The 21,363-nt window shown below is 40.7% G+C and overlaps 1 protein-coding gene across 1 annotated transcript in view; it reads left to right on the top strand.

Annotated features, from left to right (window-relative positions):
* The first annotated feature begins 5,459 nt into the window (after positions 1 to 5,459).
* TMEM131 (transmembrane protein 131) overlaps positions 5,460 to 21,363 on the top strand; it is a 106,461-nt gene continuing 90,557 nt past the window's right edge. Inside the window, exon 1 of the mRNA XM_086769093.1 lies at positions 5,460 to 5,652. Within this exon, the coding sequence (XP_086625219.1) occupies positions 5,508 to 5,652 (145 nt within the window). The 5' untranslated portion in view covers positions 5,460 to 5,507. The remainder of the gene's footprint in view (positions 5,653 to 21,363) is intronic.

Genomic DNA, 21,363 nt, shown 5'->3' on the forward strand with positions numbered 1-21,363 from the left:
ACAATATATTTTATTAAAGGAAATCAGTACGCCAAAGTCACACAGGGTGTCATCTTCTCATCACGGCAAAGCTAAAAGCAGGCTCTCATTGGGCAACTGTGTATCATAAATGACGAGCCTGATCAGAAACTGATCATCCCTTCCTCTGAGAAAGTAACTTCTGGATCATTACGTTTAGTTCATAAAATGTAAAATTCTTAAAGAAATTAAGGACATGTTTTCTTAAAGGGTTAACAAAAATTATATGTCATATCTTGGATTTAAATTTAGGTGTATGATCATACGAGTGATTAAGTGAACAGAAAACAGAAGTAAAACAAATACTAAAAAAGCTAATTTACCATTGTTTATCTAGAAAATACAGTCATTAACTAAAAAGTAACAAAAGTTCACTGGAAATAAATCTTGTAGACAGTCTTGAATGTTAAAACTCCAGTATATCATATCTACTCTTTTCTTCATGCACAAGTTTCGCAATGCCATAAATAAAATGTTGGAAACAAAGCCCTCCAATGACTTGAAGCTGGCACAGACAATGAAGTGGGAGGGGAGCCCTGAGCCACTTGTCCTCGCTGCAGAGTCGCCTTCAGCACACAGGTCCCGCCAAGTACAAGAGCTGGAAAGTATCGGCAAGCAAAAGACGCGCTACAGATCCACAGGGTGGTACATAGTTTTAGGGTGCTCAAAAATGCAGCCAAGTGATGCAAAGCGCTGAAATGATGCAAACTCACTTTGGCAGCTCAAGCTTATTGAAACATTTCTGAAAGGACAACTTTGCCCTAGCAGACCCAGTGCTGGTATGTGCATCGTTTCTGTGTCATCCATCATGATGTCAAGGCAAATGAGGCAATTTAAGGAACAGCGGCAAGAATTATCTGGAAAAGCGGTTTCATAGAGAAAGGTTAAAAGAGCTTAATATATCTAGTTTTGTTAAAGCAGAGGTAGATGGAGGCATGTCCCCAGCCAGCAAATGCTTAAATAATGCAAACCTTAAGGATGGGGAGGAAATATTTGGGCTTATATATATGGGAACCAGCAGGAGTAAATGAAAAAAAGGGTGAAGAAAAACTGAGTATCAGAAAATCTTGTTGGCAGAGAAAAGCAGAGCTTGTGCAAATTTTTCAGAGGAAGTGGTGGGAATTCTTTTAGTTACGTTATTTAAGAAAGAACGTGTGAAAAATATTAATAAACAAGCTATCAGGAGGAAGTCTGTACTAGCAGGAAAGTTGACTGGATGATCCAACAGCCTCCTCTCTCCCCATTTCTTTCTGTCCTTCGTTTGTTTTCAAGCAATTAACCATGTACAATATTTGGTAAAAGCAAAGAGAAAGTAACCTGGGGTACATTCACAACAGAAATCTCAAAGCCAATTTAAGAGACTGTATTTCTCCCTGTGAGTTCCTATCCTCCCAGCAGAACCTGAGAAAGGGAGCCCACAAACATTTCTAATTTATTAAAGTGCAACATCACCTGGATTTGGTCCATCTCCCACAGAACAGGTAACCCCCTGCAAGAGAGACAAGGCTGTTCAAACATTTGATAATGGCTTTTGGAGTCTGACAGATAACCTCTAATGAGTACCAGCAGTTGAAGAGGTTATGGCTTCTAACTGCTCTGCTGCTCTCCCAGAAGTTTCTGCCTCCACAGCAGAGGTGGCAGGACAGAAATCACATATCTGTATTTTAGCAGTTCTGGTTCCTTGCCCAGAAAAACCAAGTAAACTATCAACGAAAGTAACTCCCCTGGCAGTTGGAAGCTGACACTTCAGTGTGCATAGGAGGGATACTTTAAACTACCACAGGTCAGTAAATATTGCAATCCTTAAATACGTACCTTTCCACTGAAGATAGGAAAGAATGGAGGTAGACCAATCATATCTCTTCTGGCATTAAATTTACTCCATTTTAGCAACCGTGCTAACAAAGCTGACAATAGCTGCAGAATTCAGAGCACAGCTCCACATTTTGAAGTCTTTCTGATGTATTCTCCAGTAGAACAGGGTGTTTCTTCATCTGACGAGTCAGCTGTTGAACTTTGATGTCTAAGTATTCACACGATTTCTGTTCATCAACACAAGTATATTTCCAGAAGAACTATATTCTATGTTTCATCATAGTTTATTATAAGGTGGCGTTTTTTTAGTATAGGAATTGTTTTTTAAAAAAACTGTTTAATAGGCTCCAGCAATACTGCAATATCCAAATGTTTATATGCACTGCATGCATAAGCCAAGCAACTTGAAGAGCCTCAAACATGTATGAAATAATATAACCCAGATTAATTCAGAAATAAATTAACAGAATGCCTTTTGCTTTATAATTTACAGACATTGAACCATATTGTATTGTTTTTTTCCTGCACAGAAAACAGTGGGAGTTTTGGACAAAGATGAAAGGGAGAATATGTACTGCAAGCTATTTGTTTTCTACACATCTAATAATATCTTTTGAAAAAGACATTCTGAATATAGAACAGTTAAAAACTGCCCATATTTTAATGCCGTAATGTTTAAGATTCATACACACCATAATGGTAGGACCCACAGTTGTTCTCTCATTTATATTATGGCCTATTTTTTTCTTAATAACCCAGTTGGCATTTCCATTTTTACTCCGAGGCAGATTTTGCCATCCTTACATCTTAGTTTCATTAGAATTCAAATTCATTTTAGTGGGTAGGATGCTCTACAGCATGAATTAGAACGAGAAAGTCTGGCTGCTAAGTTGTGCAACACTGGATTTGAAATATGAGAAATAGAAAATACCTGGCTTTTTTTCCCAGAAAAGTAATACACGTACAGGAGAACAAGGTAGAATTTATTACAGGGTCCACTGTAATAAAGAAGCAGCACTAACTGCTGTTTGTCTTTCTGAGTTCTTTAGTTAGATTTGATTGTGCTCTTTGATGTACATACCTATCCCCCGCAGAAGTCAACATGTGGGCTTCTGCATACAGTGGTGATCTGGCTGGTTCTGAAAACTGTGAACAGAGACTCATGCTCCTAAGTCACTGATTCATGGACGTCCTTTTTCAATGCAGTGGTCAAAAGATTATGAAAGTTTGAAAGATTAGTAATTAGACAGAAGCCTTTAGCTTTATGCCTCACACATCTTCTAGAAATGATCACTGTTGCCAGGGAAGGCTTCGACTCAATGTTTCTAACTTTCCATTTCTCCCTTGAAAATAAACCTAGTTGATGCCGTGGCCATAGTTCAGCAAAACAACAGTATCCAGAATTTCCAAGTATCTTTGGGGTGTTCTGACAATAAAGAACAGTGTATGTTACGATTGTGTAAGAGCTATAATAAATGTTACTATTTTTAGTTAGGCTGTGCATTAGTCCCTTAGAGATTCTGGATCTATTACACTATCCAAATCTATTATGCTGTTATGACAGCTAAAATTCAACCACGTGCTCAAGCACTTCAAATGCAATGTAACACGTTGATCACATAGGGAAGTGAATAATTAAGGTACAGAGCATGGGTGCACACAACTTTTTACTTTAAAAAGCTAAGCTAGTTCATCAGTGAACAGAGACAATTTGTACTACAGACTTTTCCCTCTGCCACTTTATCCAAGATGACTTTGGCAGTACCAGTTCTGATCTTGGCCAGTCAATATCCAGAGCAAGCTACAACTGCGGTTCACATCACTTACTGGCCACACCACATGCCTGGTGTCACAGCTCCTTTCAACATTAGTGAAATGTTCCCATTTGCCAGTGCAACCTTGCATTAACTTGACAGATATGCAACCTTATACTTGTAACAACATGCGTTCTCCACACTGCAAGTTTTCTTCATGCATTTCAGAAAGACCCTATAGAATCATACAATAGTTTGGGTTGGAAGGGACCTTTAAAGGTCATCTAGTCCAACTCCCCTGCAAGAAGCAGACACATCTCCAACTAGATCAGATTGCTCAGAGCCCCATCCAACCTGGCCTTGAATGTTTCCAGGCATGAGGCATCAACCACCTCTCTGGGCAAACTGTTCCAGTGTTCCACCACCCTCATTGTAAAAAACTTCTTCCTTGTATCAAGCCTGAATCTACCTCCTGTTTTAAAACCATTACTCTTCGCCCTGTTGCAACAGGCCTTGTCAAAAAGTTTCTCCCTGTCTTTCTTATAAGCCCCCTTTGGGTACGGGAAGGCTGCTATAAGGTCTCCCCTGAGCCTTCTCTTCTCCAGGCTGAACAGCCCCAACTCTCTCAGCCTGTCCTCATAAGAGAGGTGCTGCAGCCCTCTGATCATCTTCATGGCCTCCTCTGGACCCTCTCCAGCTGGTCCACATCCTTCTTACGTTGGTGGCTCCAGAGCTGGACACAGCACTCCAGGTGGGGTCTCACAAGAGCAGAGTACAGAGGCAGAATCATCTCCCTCAATCTGCTGGCCACGCATCTTTTGATGCAGCCCAGGATGCAGTTGGCCTTCTGGGCTGCAAGTGCACATTGCCAGCTCATGTTGAGCTGTGGCCACCCGTGTCACTGAAACAAATGGTGACAGGTCGATGTCTTTCAACAGCGGTATCCCGCCCTTGCCGTAGCACAGGCCCACACACTACGCCTCAGGCACGCAATACCTCGGTCTTCTCCGGTTTTATTGCTGGCGAGGGTGCTGCCGCGGACAGGCTCTCCCCGGCAGCGGGGGGGGCGGCGGATTCCCTCCCCGGGATGGCTACCGACACCCCTGCCCCGCAACCTCGCGGGGCCTCCAGCAACGCAGCCGCGGGGCGGAAAGCAGAGGCAGAGGAAAAAATACACAAACACCGGAGAGAAACACCCCCCACGCCGACTCCGTTGCCCTCGGGGCCACCGCTCCGCTCCGCCCCGCCAGCGAGGGCGCCGGGCGCGGGGCCCAGACCGGCCCGCCCACTGCCGCAGCGGGCCCGCGCCTCCCAGCCCTCCGCACAGTCACCCTCTCGCCACCATCTTGACTACGGGCAGGAGAAGCCACGCCGCCCTCCGCAGGGAAACAATGAGAGCGACACCTCAGCCCTTCAAAAGACCGAGAGAGTACTAAAGAGGAACCCACCAGGTTCTACTAGTAACAGTCAGTACCTGCAGAAGACCGAAAGTCACATCTGAAAAAAAATACCAAAGCAAAACAACCCGCTCCCCACACTCTTTGCCCAGGACACGGGAAAAGGGGAGTTTGCCCGTACTTAAAATGGCACCTGCTTCCGCCCTCGCCTGGTAAACCACCGCCCTCAGGCAGGGGGCGGGGCGGCAGCGGGTACGCGCCGCTGCCTGCGTCTGCGCGCGCGCGCGCGCCCGTGCAACGTCCCCGCGGGCGACCCCCACCCCGTGACACACGCGTCCAGAGACGCAGCGCGCTGCGGGGCGCCCGCCTCCCCCCTCCCCCCCCAGTTTTCCCTCGGCCCCGCCCCGCCCCCTTCCCCCGCCCCTCCCCTCCCCTCCCCTCCCCTCCCTTCTCCGAGCTTCTCCGCGCGCGCGCCGCGGCCCGGCCGGAGACACGGCGGACCCGCACCGGCTGCGGCAGCGCGATGACGGCGCGGCGGGAGGCGGCGGCGGCGGCGGTGCCCGGCTGCCCCGGCTCCCCCTTCCTTCGCGCCGGCAGCTGGGCGGCTGCCTGGCGGGGCGCCTTGGCCTTGGCGGTGCTCCTCCACACGGCCCGGGCCGAGAAGGAAGGTGAGACCCAGATTTCCCTTCCTTTCTTGTCCTTCCTCCTCTTCCTCTTCCTCTGGCGGCGGTTGCGGGGCTGCTAGCGGCTGCGGCCCGCGGGCTCCCCGGCGGCGTGGGGGTGGGGGAAGCGGCTGGTGAGGTTCCCAGCCTCGGCGGGGCCCGCCGGGTCCCGCTGCCCGCCGGGCGGCTGCGGCGCGGGGAGGCGCTGGAGCTGTCCCGTGTCGTCGTCGTCCCCCCCCCCACGGCGGCTGCCGGGTCTGTGTGTGTGTGTGTGTGTATGGTGGCGGGGGTAGCCGTGACGTGGAGGCCGACTTGGGGTTTATCCTCCCTGACAGCGCCGGGGATGGAGCTGGAGCTGCCTTTAAGAAGAAGAACGGGGGGAGAAAAAAGAAAAAAAAAAAAAGGAAAAAGACTTTCTCGCCTTGAGCTGGTTTCCCTGCGGCAGGCTTCCAGCAGGAGACCGAGCCAAGCCAAACAGACGGGCAAACCTGCCTGACACAGGGCAGAAATGCCCGCTCGGAGGTGACAGCGGGACCCCCTTCGCCTCCCCGAACTTTTGACAGGTGCCCGACGCCTTGGTGAAGTCTGTGGCGTTTTCTCACCAACTTTCGTGAGAGTCAGACGGGGACTTTTTAACTTCGAGCGTCTTTGATTTTGGCGCATTGTCTTTTCATTGTGGTTTAACAAGGAAAAAAAAAAAAAAAAGAAGAGCCCGGAGCGAAACACCTAAGCATATTCTGTAGCGTTGCTGGGAATGGCTTTTAAGCACTTCCAAGGTGCAGACTCATGCTCTGCTTAAAAGTGTGGTTGTGTGGCAGCGTTAAAAAGCAGCAAATAAATGTGGTGTGTTACAGAAGTAGGCGAAACAGATTTACTTTGGCTGACACGAGAATTTACTTTTCAGGCGACTTGCTGAGTTGGAGGAGGGTGTATTGAAAGGAGACTGAAGTGTATCAGCCCAGATGAGGTTTGAGAGAATGAAATAGAATAAGAATAAAAAAAGATTAAGAAGGGTATGGAATAGGATTTAGTGAGGAGGCTGTAATCATATCTCTAGATCAGACGTGAGGGAAGAAATGCATCCTAATAGTGCATATATCAGAATACATATAGGTATGCCTTTCGTTTTCTAATGAAGGGCTCAATTTGAGCAATTTCGTTGTAACTTGTTTTTACAAATATAATGATGTTGATAGTAAGGTGATAATAAAAAAAACCAATTGATTTTGGGTCACAGCCACTCTTGTTGGCTTGACTTTGTCTTCAGAGAGTTTAACATTTAGAAGGCAGTGTGAAGAAGATACAGTATCTTTAGAGTGATGAGGATTTGTAAGTCTATCAGTTCAGTCTGTAGTGTCTTGAGGTACTAGAAAAGTTCAAATGCTTCAGAAAAAACTATTTTTTAACTCTTCTTTTGATTGCATTCCTTTACTAATAGCTTGTATGAGTTTATAAGCTTTATCAGTGATGTCATGTACCAGTGTGATGGAATTGATTCGTGCCCTAGAAGTTATGGCAGCTGGGGCCATGGTCTAGCTTTGTTCATTTGCAGAGAAGATATTGTTTTTTTCTGTATGGACTTCCTTGGTGTTCCTGGATAAACAGACAGGCGTAGATTCACAAAGCTTGAATGGATGTGATTGAAGTCCTTCAAGAAAATGGAATCATTTGTACTGGTACCATTTCCTTCTATTGATACAGTCTATTAAAAGTTATCCCAGCAACACTTCTGTCATTTTTCAAAAAGTGAATTTGATTCTTATAGATTCTTTTTAAAGTCTTTTCTGATTTCTGACACTCATTTTTCTCCCCAAGATTTCTGCTGCTTGAGTGTAGTCTGAGTGGTGCATTTAAGCTTACTAATAAGTCTTTGTGTTTTGAGTTACGTTGTTGTTGTGGGTATTTTTTAATTAATCTTTTTATGGATTCCTTAGAAGAATTTGTTGATAATCGGCATTTGTGAATAATGCATTGAAAACTGTTGTCTTGGAGTCTTCCTTTTGCTGAGAGCAGTGCCTGTTTATAGCCCTGGATAAAAGAATGATGGAGTTTTAAAGCAAGACAAAGTTGAATACTGACTTGTGAGATCCAGTCTCACTGACCTTAAAATTACAATCTAAGTGCCAGTCTGCAAGGGGCAGTAACTCAGCACAGTTGAGGAAGGACCGGCTTGGACAGCGGGCCTTTTGACCAAGATAGGAGCACAAAATGAAAGGCTAGTTCAGAAGAAAGGAGAGGAGAGTATTTCAGACTCTGTCCTTCAGCGCCTTAGCTTCTACCAGGTTGTGTCAAGTTAAACATAGTAGGACACAGTTTAAAAAAAAAAATCCGGAAGTAAGGAAATAGTTAGGAATATCCTTTCTGTCCCTCAAATGTGGACATACATGTTTTGCTACAGCTGCAGGAAGGAAGCTGTGGAGAGGAATTAGAACTGAGGTTGTGTGTTTTTGCTCCTGTATTTTTTCTACACTGCTGAGTCAAAGGTGACTGTAGTAAGGCACAGTGCAGTATATATACCAGAGAGGTTGCTAGAGAAAAAAAAATTGATAGAAGCAAGTGTTCAGATAAATTATAGGAATGAGAGAATAGATCAGAATATCACAAAATAAACTGAAAAATGAAGATGGAGAACGCTATTTTCTTCTTACCTTGTATGTACAGCAGGAGAAATGGGGAAAGATGGAGCTGATGCACAGAAGAGTAATGCTGGCTTCATGCTCCTGTGGAGCAGCAAGCAGTTCTTTATGGAGCTGTCATGAGTAGGAAGAAGATTGGTGCTGGAGTATTCCAGGTTAACGTGACAGCTTCTAGTTCCCAATCTTAGTTAAAGAGTTTGAGGGTAAAAATGTAACATAAACAGCTTTGCCATTTGTCTAGCAACAAAAAGCAAAACTGAATTCCTTTGTGTATACAAGCTGTAAATCAAACTCCTGGGGAGCAGTGATATTGCTGTACACTCTCTCTGTGCTGGAGAAACAGAATTTAAGTATCTGGTATCTGAACAAATATGAGAGCAGAGAAAACTACATGTGGACCAGCCAAAACAACGTAACCATCAGTTTCAGACTAAACACTGATGTGTGACTTTTTTTTTTTTTTTTTTTTTTTTCCTGAATTAGCTGAGTCCTCAGTGCCCATATATTGCTAAAGAATGAGTAAGACTGAGAAGGTTGTAAAAATTTTTGTTTGTGTTTTTTACTTAGGAAATCTGTGAACCCATACCAAAAGAATGACATGGCAGAAAAAAAAAAAATATGACATTCAGTCTCAAAGAGCCTCCTGCCAGTTAGGAGGGGCAAAAATTGCATAACAGTTTCTTTTGCAAATACATGTGATTTTCTGTATTTTTGTAGGCTCATCCTTTCCTAGTGTAATTTTCACATTCTGTATTGCCGCCTGGATTGAGGACAACTTTCAGTTTATGTTTGAGTGTGGGCAGGTTTTATTTTGGGTTTTGTTTGTTTTGGAATTTTTTTTTATTATTATTTTTTAATTGTTGGGTTTTTTGCAGGGGACACATGACAGCCTTCTGGGTTTCGGGTTGAAGGAAGTCATAGTAATGCCATTAAGCCCCATGGCCAGTAAAATGTTTTAAAGACAAATGTCTAACGTCAGCGTGCTTTTTCACCTGGGAACTGTTTTGTGTTTGTTCCTTTATTTATTTTGATGTATATATTTTTCAAAAAAAATCTTCATTTTATACAGTAGCGGTGATTTTTATTTTTTTTTTTAAATCACTTTATATTTGGTCAGCTGACTGAAAGCCTGTTGAGACTGTTTTGATAGTTCTCTTACCTACCCACCTGCTCAGAAGATTGGTGCAATTAGAGCAAGGTTGATGTTTAGCTAGGTTCGATCCCTAACTGTAACTTTTGAAGTTACATCTTCCTACTGGATCTGGGAAAAAATTCTGTTTAAACATCTATGATCTGATACCAGATAGGTCAGTGAAAATGCAGACTGTTCTTTTTTTTTTTTTCCTAAAGCTTGACATATTCTCTGCTAACATCCTATAAACCAAGGTAGTTACTGAGTGTGAATAATAGCTAAAATAATCACAGAAGAGTTGAAAGGAGGTGTTGTCGTTAGAACAAGTGCACTGGGATGTTGGAGTTCTTGTTCCAGTTAGTCATTCTGTCTAATCTCAGGCAAGTAGCTCTTCCTTTTTGCTTTTTACCAATATCTAAAATGGCAATGCAGGATACTTCATATGACTGTAGAAAGTATGCTAATCACGAAAGGTGATGTGGGAGAAAGCTTGTATGTTTAAAATAACATTATAAAAAACTCTTCACATATACAGTTTGTTTGTGATATCCTGCTGTTGGAACTAATATAAAGCATGCTATCATTTATTTTAATGCCAATGTTTTGATCCTGACTTAAATCAAAATGTGATCCATAAAGAATGACCTCAGCCAAACTGAAAACACTCTTAACAGCTGAAGTAGCTCATCAAAATCATTAACAGTGTGAGGAAAACACAGTGAATAAAAATTGACCATGTTGTCACTGTGTTTTTGAAGCTTAAGGGTGGGTGAGCTGATTAGGCTTGCACTGTGTCTTTGCTCTCGTGAATGATAAATATTAACCTGTGCTTGGACTGAAAGGTCCCATACTTATCTGCAGAATCTTTGGGCTAAATTAAATATATGGAAAAAAAGTAATGCAATGAGCAGGAAGTTGAGACCCCGTGTTCTCCATGACCTTCTGTGTAATCTCGAAATGGTTGCTCTTCCCTCCTCTGCATCTCTTCTCCTTCACCAGTGTCCCGTTATATTGCAGGTGTGAGGCAGGCTGAGGTACCCTCATGTGTAGAGGTTGATGGAAGGATAGAGTGCTGCAGTTCAGGGCCTTGGATTGTAAACTCTTGAAGGAACTTGCTATGTTATTTGTGTAGCGCCTAGCATGATGAAGCCCCTCCAGAGTTTGCAGAGTAGGCATTGCTTTATTTAAAGCTTTCAGTTGTGATTTTTTTTTTTTAAGTGATTGCCAGTATTGCAATATGGGTTACTTGGAGTCCTTTTAATACACTTGTGCATGTTAAAATTTCAGCTGTTTGCAGTAAAGCTTGGATGCTTGCCGTGTGACACTTTATTTCAAAACCTGCCCAGTTTTGCTCTGCTTAAAGCAATACATGTTATGATTCCATAGTGTGATTTACTAAGTTTGTGAGTATAAAGAGTATTTCAAGCTGTAAACTTGGTAAGTCACCTGGGAATTTGACACTGAATGGTGGATGTTGTGGTTGATGCATAACCAGCAGTAAAAGTTGTGTGACTGAAGCACAGGCTAGAACCAGTTTGGTTTGTTCCTGTGTTTGTGGGTTCCGCAAGAATAAAAGTCAATAAAGATCCATTCTATTTCTGTTGCTGGTAACTGCCATCCAGTGTGGTGCCTCTGACTTCATCAGTCTATGGTGTGAACTTACCTGGGAGTGTAACAGGACCTGTGAAAAGGTGTCCTTTTTTTTGTTTGTTTCTTTTTTTTTTTTTTTTTTTTTTCTTCCTTCCCCCTCTCCCTCTAAAACACAGCATTTGAAGTAAGTCTTCACTCTTCATGGTAGTAAGTGGGTGTACTCAGAACTGGACTGGGTAATAACTTGAGCAGCCTGCTCTGCCTCTGACCGTGCAGCTGGACTGGAGGTCACTTCCAGCCTGCGTTATCCTGTGGTTCCAAAAGCTGAGCTCACCAGGTACTTATTACAGAAGCAATTAATTGATCCATTCACTTCTGGTAATTACCAAATTTGAGTTTCTACTACAGTGATTTTAAAAATCCTTTCTGTTTTTTTTTTCTAAAAATTGATGCTACTATTTCAGCATTTTTAATTATTAATACCAAGATAGAGGATGCAGAATTTCTTGTTGCATAGGGAGTGTGTCAGTGCATTGCTGGAGTGGCCTTTATTTTGTGATTTACTTGTTTGGCTTTAGTAATCTAGCTTGTTAGTTTGGAAATAGGAACATAATTCAACTTAGTTTGCTCACTGTCACCCAACTTATATGGGGGAATTGCTAACAAACAGTTCAGATATGGAGACAGTCATTCTTGCCAGCAACTTCCCTTTTTCCATTTAATAAAGATTATAATCTGAGAATGTAGATGCCTGATTTAGGAAACCAAAGGAACCAATCATCATGGGAGTTAAAGAGGAAGTATTTATCTTTCTAGTCATAAATACAGGCAAAGAATAATCCCGTGTCAGATATAGGTTTGTTATAGGCAGCTGGTAAAATTTTAACATGTGATGCAGGAATTTTTGGGTATTTCTGTTTTCTGAACTGTCTACTTGGAATAATTAATAATTTGCTGACTATTGCAAGGATGTTATGTGGCCTCCGCATTTGACACTTTTACAATACATTTTCAACATTTTCTGATAAGCAGGCTTGGATAACTTCTGTTCTGCAATATTAGAGGGACTAAACCGGGATTGTGTGCACTTGTGCTCTCTCTCTTTAAAAACCTTAAATGTTGTGGGGAAATAGCACAGAGCTGAAGGATCACAATGTAATTCCAGTCTCTAAAAAAGAGAAAACAATTGAGGAGTTTTATGCTAGTTTGAGATTTTCCTGCTACACTTACCAGATCTATCTTCTCACTAAGACTGTCGTAGAATCATTTTTAATACCTCTCCTCCTGCTGCCTGGCATGCATAGCAGTAGAGAACCATGCAAATATAACTGGAATTTTACTGTAGTTATTGAACTGGTTTTAAGGATACTTGAATGAAATTTCAGGGAAGGAGGTGTATAGAAAATGAAACTATGTACCTAACAGCTCCTTCTGTCTATGTGCTGTGTCAAGTTACAAAATGCTGTTTAATAGAACTGTTTATCTGACTCTAATACAACGTGCTTAGATTTTTGAAGTTATTTGATCAATCTATCTGATAACTGTTCTTTATAAAGCAATCTGCCTTAACAGTGATGTCTGAAGGCTTATCGGAGGTTTTTTTTTTTAAGTTGAACATCTAGATCTATGTTGGACTGAACAGATTTGGTGTAATAGAATGTGTACAGACTTTAAAAGTTACTTAAAAAAAAAATCCCAAACAGCCCTTGGTTACAGGGTTTTTAAAAAAATACTTGAGTCAGGAAGTACAGCTAACAGTGGTGTTAAACAGCTTAAATCACCCTTTGAGGGAGTGATGATAGAATAGGAGACAGAGTTGTAGACAAGCATGCTACTTATTTAAATAATTTGAAGCACTTCTTACCGCTGAACCTCTTATATACTCATTGTTCATCAACTTGACTTCTTAGATCTGTAGATATGAAGTAGAATGGGGTCCTTGTAGAGGAGGATGGTAGTGAAGGGAAAAAATGGCTGAGAAAAGTTCTGGAATAGGAAATTTTTAAAGAGGGAAGCTTTTAAAGAGCTTTCTCATTTCTGTACAGGTATACTCTGTTGGAAACATCTCAAGATAGTTTCCTCAGTGTGAAATTGGATGGCTTCAGCAGAGTTTGATGTGACAGGCTTATGAAATTTCTTTATTTTTGGATTAGATAGACTTCAAACTGAAAATATATGGCTCAGATTGAAGATGATAGAAGATACTGATATTGAGATAGAGTAAAGAAATCAGCTGTTTTTCGTGACATCTCACTAGGGGATTTTTGGGTCCCCCATTTGAGATGTTGATATAATATGTTAGGTGCATTTAAAAACTAGTTATCTGCAGCTTATAAATAAATATGGAATAATCTAGCAATACAGAAAAGGTCTTAATGAATCAGTGATTTACACCAAAATACTGTACAAATACTTACAAATGGAATTGGTTGATAATGATAAAAACTGTCCAGGCAGCTAATAAACTGCAGGTGTTTGCTTTTGGTTTATTCCCAGCAGTGGTTCATGGTCTACCTTGGAGGCTGTTTACAAGGAGTTCCTCGTGGCTCTATTCTCGGACCTGTCCTGCTTAATATCTTTGTCACTGATCTGGAGTTGGTGTGTACCACATCTGGGGAGCAGTCAGTGTGCTCAAGGGCAGGGCTGCGTTTCAGGCAGATCTAAACAGGACAGAGTGATGAGCTGACAGGACCTTCATGAAATCCAAAAAGGACAAATGGAAAGTCCTTCATATGGGACAGAATGAGCACTTACAGGGGATAGAAGTTGGAAATGCTGTGCATGAGTCAGCAGTGTACCCTGGCAGTATACAGGAGTGTAGCCACTAAACTGAACAAAGTGATTATTCCTGTTTACTCAGCCCTTAATAGACCACACCTGAACCACTGGATCCAGTTTTGCTCTCAACCATCCCACTGGAAGGCCACAGAGAAGATTGATGACCTATGAAGAGAGGCTGAGGGACCCAAAGCTGCATGGAGATGAGGCTTTGGAGGCACCTCTGGCAGCCTGCCGATACCAAAGTAAAGGTTATGAAGAAAATGGAACCAGATGCCTCACAGAGATACATGGCAGGAGCCTGAAAGACAGTGGTCATAAAGTGAAACAAGGAAAGTTTGTTTTGTACCAGGACGTGCTGCTCTGTGAGGATCTGAGTAAGAAAAGCACTCAGATACCGTAAAATATAATTGAAAATGTTATTTATTAGAGCTGATGCTATAAAGTGAGAACAGCGTAGATAATCTTACATCTGTTTTGATGCTGGGAACCTTGAGTTGTGCAGCATCAGCCAGACTTCCAGTCCACGTGCAACGTAGTGTGCAGACCCTGTCCATAGAGTTACCACGTGTTGGTCCTTTGAGCTGTTATTGGATTTCCTTACAAGAAAATAACTTTATCCGTAATTTCTACTGTCAAGTAGAAAGAATGCTCACGTGAGAACTTCTAGCTGCAGTTTTAGATAAAGGCAAGGCCACCCAGGGTGCATAATTGCCAGTACCAAGTGGGAGCTGCCTGCAGGCTCCTCTGTTAGAGTGAGCGGGCTGAGCTCATCCTCCAGCCAGGGAACACGCGCAGCACCTCGCTGGCCCGAAAGCCAGCCCGGACATGCAGCACAGCAAAGGCATGGGCCTGCTCAGGTGAGCGCTTGCATGGATCACTGACTCCTCGGTATATTATGGTCTTCTGATCAGGATCACTAGAATGTTCTGGCTCAACATAATGAGACCATATTTCACCAGGAGGACAGTCAGGCATTGAAATAGATTCTGTGTTCTGGGTGTCCCTCCTGATCTTAAAAACTTGGTTGGATGTTGCAATAACTTTGTTGCAACTGATGGGAATATCTGTAAGTCAGGAGAGTTCTGGGTTTCTCTGTAGCTCTGTGGTGAAATCAGTGCTATGATAGTAGCAATTTGGATATAATTTAGATAGAAGCAGGGCTGTGATTGAATCCAGGAAGTTTCATGTGTTGCTGTATCACTGAAGAAATGTGATCATAGAATTAAAAAAAAAAAAAGACCCTTTTGGCCATTCCTTGTTTCTATAGTTATACATCCCATGGCTTTTTTTTTGTCCCCTGGTTGCATTCTTTCTCTTAAAAAAATTTGTTTCAACAGGAATATTTGTATCTCATCTTTCATGCAGAGGATAATATAGCCGTTACTTTCCATCTTTGCTAGCTACTGGTAATACGACAATAAACTGGATTGCAGTTGACATGTTAATATACAAGATCTATTAAAGCAATACTTACCAGTCTGTGCAGCTCGTATATCTGAGGAAATACTGAGAGATCTAGATATTGAATGTTGCGAGTTTGGCTGTGCCTTTCTTGCAGCAGGGTCACGGGAGTACTTGGTCCTTACTGGAAACCATTTCCTCCTCATATGTTTGCTTTGGTGTTCTGGACCTGTGTGTAACTTCAGCCTGTGGAGCAAGCAATGGGCAGTCTAGAGGTACCAGAAATGGCTGTTATCTACGAGACCCTTGGCCCCATCCATCCTGCTACTTAATTCAGTGATAGAAAGCGCTGAGACTACTCTTGCCCTCGAGTTGTTGCTCCTAAATATACGAAGATAAGGAAGGTGTGTGTGGGGGGAACTTTTATGTTATGATATGGCTGCTTTTATATTGTTATATACCTCATCAGTTGCCTTTCTTGTAGCTTAACTAGGCCATGATCTGCCCAAATAGCTTTGGCTGAACTGTATCTTCCAAAATAATGAAAGATGAGTAAATTCCTTGGTTTGGGTGAAACCTGATTGAATCTGATCCTGAAGGAGAGATTGTTTTCCTTGGCAGAGACTGCATCTTCACAAGTGAAGTTACTCTGCCAATTAGTACTACTGAATATAATTATCTGATAGAGAAAAGACTGAAACAAACTTCCAGTTCATCAGGGAAAATTTGATCAGAGTTCCAGTACTTGATGAGTCCCATGAATTCTTCCTTTGATTAAACTGAATTTCTCTAGGGAAAGACATTAGAGTAAGGGACTCAGAAATTGAATACAAATTTATTTATTTAAGATAATTTAATTGTGCTTTAAAAGTAGTTGTATTGGGGAAAAATTTCTAATGCTGAAGGGCAACTTAATATAGCAGAAGTGTGCATATTTAGGTTGAGGCTTGGTGCTAGGCATGTCAAAGTAGGAATGAGAGATATTTTTGAATGAAGATAATTGACTGTTATCTTAGTTAAGGGGCAGCTTAGTGATGTGGGGTGGTTTCTCCAAAACATGTTCTGTAACCAAGCCTAAGGGTTTGGAATTATTGGGAGAAACTGTGATCTGTGTTGCACAGGATGTCAACCTAGGTCATCATAGCAGTTTCTGAAAGAGTCTGACCAGAAGAGATTATTTATTTACTTCTGAGAGGTAACTGCTTCCAAGGTATTTTGGTAAGTGAATTGAATTTCTGCGGTTAAACTTACCTAAACATTTTGTTTCTATATGCCTACTTACACCTTTAATTTCTTATTAATATTTTTGGACTTCCCCCCCACCACCCAACTGGATTTCTCCTATTTTGTTTCGTTCTTCTTGCCCTATATTTTTATCTTCTTTCAAAACTTGCTGCAGTTGTTCTCCTCCACCCATTTCTTTCCTGGCTTTATCAGATATTGCGGCCAGCTTTTTCCTGCTGGTCCGTGTTCCCACATGGCAGATCAACAGACCGCTTTGCTAAACAATCAAAAAGTAGTGTTACTGACACATTATTGACACTAGCACTTTAACATGAGGCTTTTCCTACCTTTTCTTGACCTTCGATTGTTGTATTTATAGACTTTGTATGGTAGCTGATTACACATTATCTTGCTGCTCTTTACTTGTTCTCCAGGCTTAATAGCTGTAACAGTTTGCACATGAGCACAGAGAGGGTGAAGATACCATGCTCCTCCTTCCCAGTGATTCTTCTCTCCGGTTTTAATTTAGTCTTAAACACATTGCAAGTGTTACACAGCAAAATCTAAATTAAAGTGTTCCCAAGTTCCCTTCTTCTGTAAGTTCACGCAGTTCCAACTTGATAAATGAGTGAAAAAAAAAAAAAGAGGAGGGGTGGGGATCAGGGCAGAGATGAGAGCCTAAGTTGTAGCTCTCATCAGGTTGTATTCACATGGCCAGCAAGACATTTAGATTTTGGGAGATATCTCTCTGGTGCTGTCGTCTTCCTGCAATGTGAGGTTTTTTTTGGAAACTGGGAAAATCCCATCCTCCTTCCTCTTTCCTACAGTGTACAGAACAATTCATGCTCTCTATGTAGGCTTATTAAAGTCATTAATCAGCCTGGATGTACCTTTTAAGTAGGTCTTTGCACTGTGTCGGCACAGTCCATTTTTTTGAGTAAGTGGGTTTCCTGGGTCTGTTCAGTGGCTAATTTCGTAAGAGTGAAGGCGATGTTAATGGCAATAGTTACAATTATTGTCAGTTAATGCATCGTTCTCCTGAGGCTGCAGAATCTGTGAATTCATTAACGTGTCTTGTAAACGACATATTCAATGTTTCTATATGCTGAAAAGGTTAGAATTTCCCTTAGTCCATGTTATCTGTGCACACATCAATTTGCAGCGCTGCATGAGTAGTAACACTTACTGCCACAATTAGAGGTTTCTGATCCAAAATTTGAGAACGGAAGCATGATGAATGTCTAAGAATAGTTTGGAGGGGCTGCTGCTTTCACCCTCTCTTTTATTGCAGAACAGGTTATCTTGTTTTTGAGGCTAGTTCCAATTAATTTTATGTCTGTACAAGCTCAATAATGACAAGTTTATAGAGGTATAACCTAATTTACCATATTGAAATTTAAAAATATTTAAAATTGCCGTAATTTGAAATAATAAAAAGCCATAATTTGTATGGCCCAAAGACAGACAAAAGGACTATTTGTAGATGTTGAGTTTCTCTTTAACTTCCTTGTAATTTTTTCCTTCTCTTTAAATGGTTTATGAGAAGCTTCCATGAGTATCAGAAGTATTGTTCTCTTTTGATTAAAAATAATGTGTGCTAAAGTCCTTCTCCAGAGAGAAATTAAAAAAAAAAACAAACCAACATTAAAATAAGTGTTCTCATAATTCCTTACAAAATCTTAATGAAAAAACAGAATTGGATATTATTTCCTGAGAAGTGTTTTGGAGCCAGGAATTAAGTGTCTTTGGAGGAAGCAATGAAATTGTTGAAATGTTTAAAAGGAAAGTACCAACTTGAAACAAATGTCTTTAATAGGTATTTTAAAGCGTCTGTCAACTTTTAAGGTTGGTTTTTGGATTGTTTTGGGTTTTTTTTTTAAGTGAAGTTTTATGATATTTATTGCTACCATCTGAAATAGACCATTTTGGTCAATGGCAGATAACTTTTTAAACTCTTATTTTAATCTGAATTTTTTTTTAATAAAAATTGTGTTAGCTGAAATGGATGAAAACACAGATTTCTGTAAGGTGGAAATACAGACTGAGTATAGAATAAGCGTCTGAAAGTAAAGCTATTTGAATAATGTGTGATTCTTTATTCTGCCCATCTAAAATAATCTAAAGTTATTTTCTTAGAAAAATAACTAAATAAAAGCAGACTAAGTGTAGAATATGTTACTTTCAGTGAGCTTTTTTTTGTTTCTAGATATGTTTGTCTAGTTTTATTGCAAGGATATATCTATTACACAACACATCCAGTCAGTGCAACTTCTGTAAAAGAAACCTTCAAGCAGTTGCATGATCTTCTGAAGCGTGAAACGAATGTCGTGCACCAGATGTGTAAACTGTGTCTTCGGGACGGAGAACCGCTTTCATCCTTTCTTAGACTAAGCGGTAGCTTCACTGTCTGTCTGGGGCCTGGGTTGTGATTCAGAATTGTGCTGTCACTTTCTATTTTGTGGCTGGCTTTAAAAACTGGATTGATCACTGAATTCCTAAAAATCTGCATCAGCCTTAACTGAGGGTAAAAGAGATGAGTGGATGAACGCAGTGTGGCAGTTATCCTTACTGGGAAAGAGCCTTGCTGTGTAAAGAAGCTTGTCTTGTGTCTGAAGTCAGAAATGGCAAATGAATAAGTTAGTGAAGATTATATGCAAACTTAGTTGGCTAACAGTGTATACACTGAAATCCCTGCCGTTGTATGCAGTAAGATACAAATTGTTTGACCTTTTTTTTTCCCCCTCACTGTGGAATAGTTGTGCACTCAGATATTGCAGTACAAGTGATCAACTGTCTCTGTTTAGCTTGTATTAACTTGGGCATAGGTTGGTGCCTATAAACTTACTGAGTATGTGTTGTGTAAAGTCATAAAAATAATTTTTTTATAATCAGTACAAAATGGGGTTTTAAATGGAAATTCTATCTTTTTGTTATTTAGCTTAATATATTTACTTTTTTGTTCCATGTAACTATTAAGGTGTATTATTTAGGAATATTTCTATTTCAACTTTCTAATGTGTAAACAGAAAATAAAAATTTAACAAGCTGACTTTTTAAGAGATGGTAATTAGGGGTTTTAATAAAGAAAAAATAATTAAAATATTTTTGCATAATAAGACTTCAAAGCGAGCTATTTTTGTATATGATCTTTACTAGTTTGTGTGTATTTACTGTCTTGGCTGTGATGGCTCTTCCTGATGTCTGTTGGAAAAATTACCCATGTCCCCTCATCATGAAATACTGGAAAAGAAACAAGTGAATTGGCTACAGAACTGTAAGAGGATTTAGCTGGAAAGGAAGCTTTCTGGCTGGTGATTCTCTCTGACTGCCTTGCCTGAGGTTCACTGGCTCATAGGAGAATGATCTTTTACATTTCCAGTGCACAGTCACCTTTTGGGACGTAGGCAGAAATTCGGACTGATAGCCGTGGTGACTCTCCGATCTTGGAGAGCTGTTCTTCAAACAGCTTTTATTGTGTTGAACACTGAACTGGGACATGTTGCTTGAGGCTCACCAGACTTCTCTAGTCTTGAAGCCGGTATAGTTGCTTGCATTACAGCATAATACTGTTTTTCTTTATCGGTGTGGTATTTAATTTTTTACAATGTAATTTTCCTTTAGTAATAATATTATTTTATCGTTCTATATCCACCTGCCTGTATTTCATACAAACTGCTCAGTTTTGCACTGTATAAGTTGATTGAAACTCTGTGATTGTGCATAAGCAGTTAATTCGTAGTCGAAGCTTTAAAGCCAACTCGTCCAGTTTTAGTTGTGCTGTTTAACCGGTAGTGATACAAATGCTGTCAGTACAATTACATAAATAGAAGTGAATGCCATCTAGCACACTGTAATTGGCTCATGTGGTTATAGTTACCTTGAAGTGAGCTTAGTCATTATGGCAAAGGGTTAGAAACTGGACTTTTAAAAAACTTAGTGTAAATTAGGAGAGATGTAAATAATTGATCTGGCCCTATTGTAGTAAGTTGGGACACTATTTCTAGAAGCTGGAGAAAATTCATAGACTAGGTAATACTGGATCATGTAAGTACAACTTATAAGAAAATTAGAAAACTGGTTTAGGCAAGAGTTAAGGGAGAACACAGTTCTTACAAGCATGTAAGAGGATATATGGACTAAGTAAAAGAACTAAGCAGTGTTTTTAGAATTGTGTTTTTGTAAGCGTATATGCCAGAATATACATTCCTGTTGAAATGAAGAAATTGACAGCAGCTAAATGAAAGAAAAATTTGCAAAACCACCTTAAAATCAGATCTCGGTCAGAGTAGGCCTCATAACCTGTGAACCGTGGAGAATTTTTTTTTTCTCGCTGTGCACCAAGAGTCTTGGCATATTCAGTGGTCTCACGTTACATGCAAATTTATTCTGTTATGTGTAATTCGGGCACATCTAAAGACTGATGTTGGCTGAAGTGATTTTGATATTAAGTTCCAGTTTACTTTGGAGAAGTGTAGAATTGAAAATTTTTCTTCTTGTTACTTGATGCTTTATAGGTCTGCACTTTTTTATTTTAAGCTAAAATATAAAAGGCTTGGACCAGAGACAATTAAAATTGGAATGTATTTGAGCTAAATCTGGCTGCTACCTATATAAATTTGTGAGAACATATTGCTTAAGTTTTGAGGAACTTAAGTGAATTCAGTATCTCTTTAGGCCACTGAAGTTTCCATTTTTATTACTTTAGGTGTTTAACATCAAGAACTGTGAAGCTGTTGGAAAGGGCAGGGGAAAGCACTTAGAAATCTATTGGTAATAATGACTCAAGAGTGTTTTTACAGTTCCAGAAAGCTGTGGTTTGGGGGGCAGGGGTTGTGTCTGTGGTGGTGTTTTTTGTTTTGCTGTTTTTTTTTTTAAAGAGTTTGTAAAAGCTTAGAAAATGCTCTCTCTAGAAAAAGGTGTTTTGGAGCAAGTGGAAAGACTTATATTGATAGT

The sequence above is a fragment of the Chlamydotis macqueenii genome, chromosome 1 (assembly GCF_036417535.1).
Source record: "Chlamydotis macqueenii isolate bChlMac1 chromosome 1, bChlMac1.mat, whole genome shotgun sequence".
Classification (NCBI taxonomy): Eukaryota; Metazoa; Chordata; class Aves; order Otidiformes; family Otididae; genus Chlamydotis; species Chlamydotis macqueenii.